At 35.7% G+C, this 12,543-nt stretch overlaps 1 protein-coding gene across 6 annotated transcripts in view; it reads left to right on the top strand.

Annotated features, from left to right (window-relative positions):
* The window catches only part of DGKB (diacylglycerol kinase beta), a 639,375-nt gene that overhangs the window by 182,263 nt on the left and 444,569 nt on the right, over positions 1-12,543 (top strand). For 2 of the 6 annotated variants that reach the window (XM_024767053.1, XM_024767054.1), the window contains one exon: positions 7,590-7,625. The exons of 2 other annotated variants lie outside the window; for them this stretch is intronic. In XM_024767053.1, the coding sequence (XP_024622821.1) occupies positions 7,590-7,625 (36 nt within the window). The remainder of the gene's footprint in view (positions 1-7,589; positions 7,626-12,543) is intronic. 2 more of the 6 variants (XM_024767055.1, XM_024767058.1) reach the window with 1 other exon arrangement.

The following is a 12,543-nucleotide window of genomic DNA, read 5'->3' on the forward strand; positions in this document are numbered from 1 at the left end:
CTTTCCTTTACTCATTGTTTCCTTTGCTCAGATTTTGGAAGAGACAGTCTGTAAGATTAAGGAGACTGTCTTCTTCCCACCCTCTTCTAAGCCTCTCCGCTCCCCCTCTCCTTTTGGTTCATTGCTTTCTGGCTTTGATCTCTTCTCCCCACTCCCTCCCTTTCCTTCCTTCTGTCTCTTCTAATAGCCCTCACATAGATGCTTTCATTAAAAGATAAATATGTGGGGTCCCTCCTTATTAGCAACAAAAATATTTTCAGATGAAGAAAGTGCAGTCAGTCCTTTCTTGCTGAGCCCTAAGCAGGCAGTGGAAATATTTGGGTTCTACAGTTAATAAAACAATTACCATTTATTGAGAATTTATTAGCTAGACATCCTTTTAATTCTAATGGTAGGTATAATTATGATACTCCCTCTACATTTGAAGAGAGTAAGAAACTTAGAGAGATTAAGAAATTTACCTAAAGTCACAGAACCTGCAAGTGTCAGAAGCAATACCTGCCTTACCCTGAATCCCATGTTTTAAACTTATCTTTTATGTTTGTGCTGCCACCCCCTCCCCCAAAAGAAATTGGTGAGGTATGAAATAAATTTAGGGGCTCTATACCTTCAAAAAAGGAATGGGAAGAAAAATAATGAAGTAAAGTAGAGGAGAATAGAAATGAAAAAAGAGAATAATAGATCAGAGAGTGGCACACACTGCGTAAGTGGTCTTTGTGAAATTATTTTACAAGTGTGTAAATATACAAATATTTATTGTGGATCACAGCCAGAAAGAAATTGAAGAAAACTTCTGTAACCATATTGGCTTCTGAAAATTTTACGAGACCTAACCAAGTAAGATAACATTTCTAATGGCTTTATTTCACTAGATAATCAAGTAGGCAAGACAATAACATTATTCTTGCTGATTGCTTTTATATGTAGAAATCTGTGTTTGAAATGATTTTAATATCACTTTTAAACATATTTTTATTGAAAACATTTGGCACCACCTAAGTCTCCAAATGTCCATTGTACTTTGCCTGACGGTTCAAGGTGCTTTCTTTCTGGACAGAGACGTGAATGTTGAGGGAGCTGTTAAGGAGGGAGCTTCACACGCCCTTCTCTTCAGTATCTCCTGAACGAAACTCTGCAAATATGTATAAACAATCACAGTAACAAGAGTAAGAATAGAACATTTTTGTGAGCAGTTATAAGAGTAGTGAAATCATCTCAGTTAAAAATGTTTTTTATCTTTCAACTTATGTTGGTGCAAACTTCAAAATTTGGCTCCAGTGAGAAGTGGTTAGGCAAAGGATGCTGGATAAGATTACAATATGTGTATTTTCTAAAACAATTTTTTATTGAAGTATAGTTGATTTACAATGCTGTTTTAGTTTCTGGTGTACAGCAAGGTGATTCAATATATATATATTTAGTTATATATATATTCATTATATTCAATATATTCAATATATATATTCTTTGTCATATGCTTTTCCCTTATGGTTTATTACAGGATTTTGTATTTAAGCCCTTAAAAGGCATTTTTATTTTTTAATTTTTTTCCATTTTATTATTTTTTTAACATCTTTATTGTAGTATAATTGCTTTACAATGTTGTGTTAGTTTCTGCTGTATAACGAAGTGAATTAGCTATACATACACATATATCCCCATATCTCCTCCCTCTTTCATCTCCTTCCCACTCTCCCTATCCCACCCCTCTAGGTGGTCACAAAGCACCGAGCTGATCTCCCTGTGCCATGCAGCTGCTTCCCACTAGCTATCTATTTTACATTTGGTAGTGTATATATGTCAGTATATATACTACTCTCTCACTTCATCCCAGCTTACCCTTCCCCCTCCCCGTGTCCTCAAGTCCATTCTCTAGGTCTGCATCTTTATTCCTGTCCTGCCCCTAGGTTCATCAGAACCATGTTTTTTTTTTAGATTCCATACATATGTGTTAGCATACGGTATTTGTTTTTCTCTTTCTGACTTACTTCACTCTGTATGACAGACTCTAGGTCCATCCACCTCACTACAAATAACTCAATTTCGTGTCTTTTTATGGCTGAGTAATATTCCATTGTATATATGTGCCACGTCTTCTGTATCCATTCATCTGTTGATGGACACTTAGGTTGCTTCCATGTCCTGACTACTGTAAATAGTGCTGCAATGAACACTGTGGTACATGTCTCTTCTTGAATTATGGTTTTCTCAGGGTATATGCCCAGTAGTGGGATTGCTGGGTCATATGGTAGTTCTATTTGTAGTTTTTTAAGGAACCTTCATACTGTTCTCCATAGTGGCTGTATCAATTTACATTCCCACCAACAGTGCAAGAGGGTTCCCTTTTCTCCACACCCTCTCCAGCATTTATTGTTTGTAGATTTTTTGATGGTGGCCATTCTGACTGGTGTGAGGTGATAACCTCATTGTAGTTTCGATTTGCATTTCTCTAATGATTAGAGATGTTGAGCATCCTTCCATGTGTTTGTTGGCAATCTATTACAGGATATTGAATATAGTTCCCTGTGCTATACAGTAGGATCTTGCTTTTTATCTGTTCTCTATATAATAGTTTGCATCTGCTAGTCCCAAACTCCCAATCCAACCCTCGCCCGCACATATTTATTAGATATGTCAAGGACCAGTTGAAAAGAAAAATAATTTATGTTTCTTCTAATTGATACACTTGTCATACACTGAAATAACCTTTGATTAAAGATGTTAATAAATGCAATAGTAGTATAAAAATCACTTCTGATCCATTTCTTTTTAAAATTTGTATTGTGTTCAGATGTGTGGGTGTACACACTTAAGGATGTGTGAAATCATAAAAGGTTAAAGAAATTATGAAGCTTCAATGTAAAAATAAAATTCATGGAAACCAAATATGTATTTAGTTTCTATACCTAGAGATGCCCTGGATACATTTTATTATCATGTGTGAGGAAGGAACAGCTTCCCCTCTTACACTGAGGCAGTGCACCATTTTAGGAAGACAGTTGTTCTTTTCCCAAACCTGCTTTTCTGTCTCTCACTTTTTTTAATGCCAGGGATATCCAGTTATATAAGGAAAAGAAGCTATTTTAAATAGTTTCATTTGGCCAGTTTACGTTTATCATGGCACTGGAGTTATTGTATTCAGCTACTGCATACTGATATCCAAGCCTGTCAGAACCGGTAATACTTTGTGGTTTCTAAATATTTGGAGTGTTCATCAACATTTAAACTAATTTTATTTCCAGATCGCTTAAAAAATGAGACATGGCTAAAAAGAAACCTTTGAAAAAAAGTTCTTGTTGAACCCTGCTGTTCTTTTAATAAATGAAGCCTGCAAAGGGAAGCAATAGATTTGGATTCTGCCACTAACTTAATTTTCTTGGCTAGTCATCTAAACTTTCTGATTCTCAGTTTTCCAATCTGGAAAATGGGATTTCTTGTTTTGTTGGGAGGATTAAATGAGACCATAAACATGAAAGCAATTTTTTAAAAATATGAACATCCTTATATAGGTAGAAGGTATAATTCTGTTCATTTTTCTTGAAATAATTGATGACCCTTTTAATGTGAGTACTATACTCTTATTATAGTTAAACTAAGTCAAACCTCTAATAATCTCTCCATCAAAGATTTTTTTCTTTGTCCTATGACAAGTTGAATTAAATTGTCAATTTAAAATGATTACATGTTAGGAAATATGAAGACAAGAGATATCTCAATACTTAAGAATAATAAGACTTTTAAAAATTCTTGATATTAGGTTAAACTTAATAAGTGCCCTGAAGGCAAATGCATCTTTTAAACTAATTATCTGTACTGTGTATTCTATTTAATATTAAAATGATACTGATTAAATAAAATCAATCACATTCCTCTGTAGTCACACCTCACATTTGATTAAATAAAAAATACACACTTCCTGTATTAATTCTGATTAAAAATACATTACATTTAGAATTACACACGTGATAATTTTCAAAAAACTGAAACATTTACTCTGTTCATCCTAGATATTTAAAAAGCATACATGGTAGAATAAAAAAGAAGTATGTAATTTCTGAATTTGTTTTCTGTCAACTTGCTTCTTTTTCTTTTGCCCAGATGCCGTGGTTTTCTTTTTGTAACTCAGGGTTAGGCTACTGATGAGCATGTTAATTTAATGTATACTCTTTGCCTACATATCTTGATTGAAAGTGAGCTCATATATATGTTCTTTTCATCCCCCTTATTCTTGGAATGAATTTCTAGTGTTGCTCTCAGACGGCTGAGGATTACTGGAGAAATTCTCAGAGCTGGTGGCTTTCTCTCTTACATATTTATTACTTCTAGTTCCAGCTGAGCCCTTAATTTCGCTTGATCCTGTTACTCATCAGCTGCTTTCCCATTCTCAGAGAAGTAGTGACAAAATCTCTACTATTTTCTTACTTTCTTCATCTTGCTACCTCTCTGCCAATTTCGCTCGCTCTCTCTGTAGATAATTCACATCACCACTACTCTGAGAAAAACGAAGGCTGCAAACATGAATATCTGTAAATTACAGATTCTCTATGAAAGTGGTAGCAACATGGCAGCCAGGCTTCAATTTCATCCCATCGTGTTTCTGTAAGGGATGTCTTAAAGTGGGATTTTTATTATCCAACTTGGCACAGTCTTTGCCTTTTCGTGGCATTGGGCCCATTTGTATTACCTTCTTGGCCCCTGTATATTTTTGCACTTGAAACCCCTGTGAATAAAAACTCAGAACTCTTTTTCCATCATTAGACACTCCCTCAAAATGAACAGATTTGGAAAAGGCTAATACCTGACTATATGAACTTCTGCCTCATCTGAAACATTATTTTTTTAAGGAACCCCTTTTATCATTTATTTTCAAATGGTCCCTCTCTGTCTCTCTCTGCTGCTTTTTCCCAGCAAGCTAGATGCTTACCTATATTTCTTTATAAGATGTTACGGAAAAACCCGAACAAAGTTTTTGGCCAACCCAATACACACATACACACACACACACACGCACGCGCACACACACACACACACACATATATTTTATTTCGTTGTAGACACATTTTTGCACTCTTTTAGGCATAAAAGGATGTATAAAAAAGTTAGAAAGGGAGATCAGTTTTCCTCCCAAATTTCATTACAAAAATTCTCAAACAAAATACAGTGAATGCAGTATATCCTCAACTTATATGAACTAATTATTATTTTTCAATCATTCTTTATATATATATATGTATATATATGACTATGTATGCATATATATACATTTTTACAATATACACATAATATATAATAAGTTGGACCTTTTGAAAGTAAATTGCAGGTAGTATGACACAACATCAGCAGGCACATTCTAAGATAACAATTTTCTATACATTTACAAGTGTTATCACACCTGAAAATATTAACTATTCCATAATATCAGTAGTTATTCTGTCGATATCATATGCCCATAATTAGCTCAAAAATATCCTTTATTGATTGATTTATTATTATTTTTTTTTTGGTGGTAGTGGTGGGGTGGATAGGAGCTATGCTATTTGAAGTCCTTGCACTGCAGTTGGTTGTTAGTCTGAATCATTTGGTAACTATAGTCTTTTCACTTGGCTTTCTATTGACTTGCTCTGTACAGACATATGCACAGTGAGCATTGACGCTTCCCAAGATAGAAGGCATCTGAGACTCATGCCCTAGAAACTGCCTGATGGGCATCTTAGTTTGATTGCTTGAGAGTCCCTGGTCAATGGGATGGGATAGCATAAGGCACTTAATCTGGATTTGAGGAGATCAAATATTTGTATATTATGATAAAGATGGAAGGGCTACATTCATGTCTTTAAATGTTTATTTAGGTCTAAGCTTCAACCAAGAAATAAGAAGGAAAGGAGGCTGACAAAATGCTTTGAGCTGGTCCCGACTGAAGCAAACGCAAACATTTTCCCCACCACCCATTGCCCCAGGTGTTATATAGGCTGACTTGGACTCAGAAATCCAGAATATTACTGACATCAGAAGCTTTCAGTGAAAGTTCTACCAAACCTGTTGTCAATCCATCTGAGAAACAACAGCAATGGCCCTCATAGGCTTCTCCTGTTAATGGGTTAGTTGACTCAAGTTCATCCTCCCAGACTTCATGATTTTTTTTTTTACTAAAAATCTGTTGCTGCAGAATTTTTTACTTATATTATGGAAATATATTCTTTTATTTTATTTTTTTTTTTTGCGGTACGCGGGCCTCTTGCTGCTTTGGCCTCTCCCGTTGCGGAGCACAGGCTCCGGACACGCAGGCTCAGCGGCCATGGCTCACGGGCGCAGCGACTCTACAGCATGTGGGATCTTCCCGGACCGGGGCACGAACCTGTGTCCCCTGCATCGGCAGGTGGACTCTTAACTACTGCGCCACCAGGGAAGCCCCTGGAAATATATTCCAAATAGAGTTGTATTCCTGGACACTTTAATTTTCTCTAGGGTTGCCCTAGACTACTTCTCCTTCTGTTCTACTTTTGGGTACATTGGATCCTTCTACTCCATATCTGTACAAGCAGCCATGAAGCCTCACATGGAGCTATTTATTCTTTTGTGTTTTGTTGCCTTCCTGGAGTTCTACTGGGTAAGGCAGTAAGCTAATAACTGTGCTCTCAGATCTTTCATTCTCATTTTGGGAGTCTCACACACATAGCTTGGTCCAGGAGAGGAAACTCAAATATACTGACTGCTCTCTTCTTTCTAGAGACACACAATGTCTAAGGACTAGCTTCCCATCCAGCTTTCCTCCTCCCTGCAACCAAGGAAAATCTTTATCTAGTATTGAGTGTGATTTATCACCTATTCTTCCAAATTTGTGTTTTATGTTATAAAGTCCCACAGGACGCAGGCTTTTGGAATTTGGTAACCTTTTCTGTTTCTTGACAGAAAAAAACTTTCCCAATGTGACTTAGAAAAGGAAGGGTGGTGGGTAATTGAAGACATGCTATCATGAAGACTGGTTTTAGTGTATTTAACCTAATCTTTTAATAATTACTCTCAAGTAAAATTTTGCTACTTATTTATCTTTTTATTTTTTACTGCTATTAATAGAATATATATTTTTTTTATTTCCAGAGTATCACAAAATAAAATCAGCACCATAAGCTGTGTCTATATCAACCCTTTGTAGAAAGGGTTGAAAGTTGGACTACAAAGTGAAATGGTGGGCTGTGTAAATGGGCAACTTAAAATATTAGTAAGGATGGTTTATGAAGGATAATGGAACTTGGAGATGAGTTCTCATTCCAAAATATGAATGTAATACATCAGTATTATTGTAGAGAGGTCTGTGAAGCTGGCCAAAGATTAGTCTACTTTAAGTATATGAAATTGTATTTTGGATAAGTAATTCTACAGTCTAATCGCCTCTGCATTAGAATGTTCCTTATTTCATGAAAAGATTTTGGTTTATTAATGGAAGTAAGCAGAAAAATTATGACAAGGAAATGTGTTTGTAATGTATTCATTTATTTCACACGTGTGTAGTGATATAAGAACCTTCACTGGTACTTGTTTTCAGTATGACTTTTTTTGTTCAGCTTTAATATGAGCTTCTCTTTTTTCAGCAGACTCTGCCCACTTCAGGAGTTTCAGTCCCTGAGGTGCGTAAGCAAAGGTTTTCACACTTGCAATTATAGGTCATTTATACATCTCGTATTGTTATAAAGAACATTTTGGGCTGTATCAGTGACATACTAAAATTAATTTGTAGGCTTTATTTTTTCTCATATTTTGATATTTGAAATTGGGATCTTTGTATTTTCATGTGGGATAGACTTGCAGCCTTTATAATCAACATTTGTGACAAGCATTAGGGAAACAAGAAGATAAATGGCACAAAGTATGCAGGAAAAAATAAAGGTTACTTTGCAGAGTTTTGACCAGTGTGTAAGAATAGCATTATTCCTATCTGTCACATTTAAACCTTGCAGAAAACCCAAACAGTTTACTCCTGTAAGCCATAAAAATGTAGCTTTTTTCAATGATAGAAAATTGAGAAACTCTTGCTCACTTTGAAGTCCTCATCACTTTTAAGTAGGTCTACATTAATCACTTAGCATATGACATTGCATAGAAAGTCAATGGAATAAAATATAGTCACAGGGCTTCCCTGGTGGCGCAGTGGTTGAGAGTCCGCCTGCCGATGCAGGGGACATGGGTTCGTGCCCCAGTCCGGGAGGATCCCACATGCCGCGGAGCCTGTGCTCCGCAACGGGAGAGGCCACGACAGTGAGAGGCCCGCATACCACACACACACACAAAATATATATAGTCACAAAGTAAATGACTTTGATTTTGAAAATAAATGTAGGCATTGGCACAACATTTATTTTCAGTAAAGTGTTAACTTTACCTTTTAATTAATTAAGCAAAGCCTCCGCATTGTTCTGTGACAATATCCCATTCAATTGCTGTTATCTCTAAAGGATATCCTCAGGTGGTATTCTTTCGCCTCAATTTATAATTTGAATCTGCTTGCTTAGAAAATATTACTCGTAATATGTGAATACTATATGAGTATGATTTATTTAGAGGATAACATAATTGCACAAAAATGTAATAACCTCTCTTCCTTCCCCATGAAACGTTTTCTAATCAGTGTAGACTGCCTCATTAAAATTTCATTTTGTAACCATAGATATACTTACAAATATACTAGGAGCTATGCTTGAAATATAATGTTTCTACTCTAAGAGAGATGTTAAACTGTTTTTATATTCTTTAAGTCAGTTGATACCATCATTATCATAATTATTATAAAGTAGACGTTAAATTACACACTCAGGTGACAAAGGTATTAGGAAAGTTTATTATTTAGGCTAATTATTTAAGTGTCAGAGAATTCACTTTATATGTTAAGATCCTTGAGTTTATTTTTGCCCCTATCATAGCTCATCCAATGATGAACTGAGAGATTTAAAGTTTGCTCTTTAGACTTGTTAATCTCAAAATATCTCCCACATTTAATTAAATAATTTGTATTATTATAGATTGAATAAATAGACCAAAACTGCTGTTTTCAAAACATGCTTTTTTTATTTGTCAAGAAAAACTCTTTGCTATAAAGTTTTTAAAAGTCTTCCTATACTGTTTTTTGTTTGTTTTGTTTTGTTTTGGCAAGCTGTATTGGTTTACATTAACTTAAACTTTCTACCGTGTCCGAAATCATTATATAAGCTTTTTTCAACTATGTTGTTCCAAAAATTTCTTTAAGCGCATGTATAGATATATACATGGGTGACTGTGTGAATACACACACACACACACACACACACACACACACACACACACACACACAAGAAGCCTTATATACCACCATCAAGAACAATTGCTTTTTGGTTAATTGAAAATGTGGTTAAAGTGTATGTAGGGGAACTTATAGAAAAATGTGTATATACCTTAAACATTTTACTTAAAATATGTAAACGTATATTCATTGGCTGAACTTTTCACATAGGATCAAGGGCTTTTCTATGTGGATACATCTATTATTTGGAAATGGCATATACCCTTTCTTGCATATAGCACAGCCTTAACACCCTTGATAAGTTTCAATTATCAATTGTTTTAAAGTATAACAAAAGCATTCCTTATTTTGTGAAAAGATATTTGTTTATTAATGAAAGTAATTGCTTTCAATTACTTTCAATTGTTTTAAAGTATAAGAAAAACTCACAGGCATCTGCAAAGCAATTTGAGTGTAAAAAAAAAAATCTGTTTCTATTATTAATTCTCAAATCTTTTAGTCATTGTGTCCAGCCCAACTTAACTGCTCTTCCTACACACACACACACACAATCTTGTTTTATTGTGCCTTTCCAAAGGATGCAAGTAATTTTTCATGGAAATAACTTATTTTACATTCAAAACTCAATAGTTTGAGTGCTAATTAAATTCCACAGTACCAATAATAAAATAAATTCTACTTAGAACCTGAATAAACAGATTGGGGACTACATAGAAATCACTAGGTTAAGCATTTAACTCAACTGGCAGAAAGAGATGATGAGTACGAATATACAAGAGAGCTGCCTCTTGGCTTTTAAGCTTCGGCTTATGGTGGCCATCAATTATTATAGTTTACAAAGGGAATGGAGAGTGAGTAAGGTTGAGGTCCATACACTCACACATAATTTTATAGTGGCCCAACCATATGCTAGTAAACACAGCCCAAATAAATGATTTAGGCATGGACCTTCCCATTCCTAAATTTCATTTCTTCCAATCAGGATTTCTTGAACAGAAATCTCGTAAATGGTTCACACTCAGTATGAAATTATCCTAGGAGAGAATACGCACATCATGTGCGATGTATGAAAACCAGGGCTGTGGATCAAGATGTAAATTATACCTTCAGGCTGAGTTGGTGAGTAGTACCTGCAAGTACGTTAAGACTAGGATTGACTCTGTCTAGTTTGTTGTCTTCTATCCTCCTACAAAAGACTCAGATTGGGCTTCCCTGGTGGTGCAGTGGTTGAGAGTACGCCTGCTGATGCAGGGGACACGGGTTCGTACCCCGGTCTGGGAAGATCCCACATGTCGTGGAACGGCTGGGCCCATGAGCCGTGGCTGCTGAGCCTGCGGGTCCGGAGCTTGTGCTCCGCAACAGGAGAGGCCACAACAGTGAGAGGCCCGCGTACCGTAAAAAAAACAAACAAAAACAAACAAACAAACAAAAAAAGACTCAGATTATCACAACAATTATCCCAAGTTATGGTGACATAGTGGACAAACAAATAAAATACTATAAATTAAATAAAGTACTTCTTCATAATACCTATCTTTACTATAATCCAAGCAGTTTACCTGGGTTAAACTTAATGATAAAACATACCAATTTCTTTTATATTTTACAAATTACTGCCATTTACTGAGTGCCTAATTTATGCTGGTACCTTCATTGACATTTTCTCCATTTGTCATCTCATGAACCCTCCCATTTTATAGATTAATTAAATGATGGCTTAGAGATAGTAAATAACTTTCCCAAGTCTTTACAGAGACAAAGCTAGAATTCGGCCTCCAAGCCCATATTTTTATCTCTGCCCAAAGTAATTTTTGTTTTTGTTTTTGAATAAGTACTTATTTAACTGATTAAAAAGAAATGGAAATCTTTATATCATTTATTATAGTTATGTTTAAAACTTTATAAAAGTATTTCTAAAAACCAAGACTACTTTGCTACTCAGCCATGTCTCGCTGCAACTTCTAAGGATTTCTAGTAGATTTAAAGCCTTTGCCATTTTTGAAATGAATTAATGTTTTTCATCAGTGTTCAAATCCCATAATAAGGTTGCGATAATTAAAGGTGCAGCTGTCATTAAGTTGGTTTCTTGGAGCTCATAACTTGTATAAGCCCAGATGAACATGGTAACACTCCTGCTTCAGGAAGATCTTTTATATTGTGAATATCCATATGTTCCTCAGGTTAAAATTCTAGTGTTCTTGGGAAATTCTTGGGGCCTAGATCCAGTGGCTGAATGGGCTAAGTCTCCATTTGGGCAAGCGGTGCAGTAGCAGAGAAAGCAAGTTCCAGGGTTCCAGTAAAGGATGCTCTTGGCAGCCAAGCACCGCCTACCTACCCCCACCCTTTGTGGCTTTGTACCAATAGTGGTGCTTTGCTTCTGCCTGTCTCTCATGCTGAGGTTGGACAAAAAGAAGAAAACCCTGTGCTTGAGGTAATTATCACTTGCTGCTTGTCGTTTGTGAGTGATCGATAACAGCAGGCTTAAGTATTGTGGTAAGCATCGCTTTTGTGAAAGCAGTTTTCAACAACTTACAAATACCCTGCTTCTGAGAATCAGCATGATATAGAAGAAGACTTATTTTAGAGCACATATTTAAAGTGACATCTTTTTATTTCATTTATTTCATCTTTCTGTTTTCTGTGAACGGCCTTTCAGCTTTTCTTTGTTCATTATGATGATGATTCTTTTGGAATTCTAATACAATATATTCCCCAGTTAAGATCTGTTGCTCTACTTGTAGTCTAAGGATCACAAAACATTGAATTCTATATTTTAAATGTCTGCATAGCAAACACAAATGGATGATATTTGAAAATGCTGAAATATCAATAACTGTATTTTATATTTTGTTGTTATATCTTCTATATTCTTTCATGATTTTTTTGTTAGAGTACCCCTTTTCAGTGTTTGAATAATTTCTATTGATTAAAGCAATCATTTTCCAACTCTTTATTTTTTTTTTTTTTGCGGTACGTGGGCCTCTCCCGTTGGGGAGCACAGGCTCCGGACGCGCAGGCTCAGCGGCCGTGGCTCACGGGCCCAGCCGCTCCGCGGCATGTGGGATCTTCCCGGACCGGGACACGAACCTGTGTCCCCTGCATTGGCAGGCGGACTCTCAACCACTGCACCACCAGGGAAGCCCACTCTTTATATTTGGGATAATTTATCTAGCAGAATAAAATTTGCCTTAATTATAACAAAATAATTTATTTTGTGATTTAGAGCCCAAAAACTTAAAAAAAAAAAAAAAAAAAAAAAACTGACAGTGAAG

Source organism: Neophocaena asiaeorientalis, unplaced genomic scaffold, assembly GCF_003031525.2.
Source record: "Neophocaena asiaeorientalis asiaeorientalis breed wild unplaced genomic scaffold, Neophocaena_asiaeorientalis_V1.1 scaffold70, whole genome shotgun sequence".
NCBI lineage: Eukaryota > Metazoa > Chordata > Mammalia > Artiodactyla > Phocoenidae > Neophocaena > Neophocaena asiaeorientalis.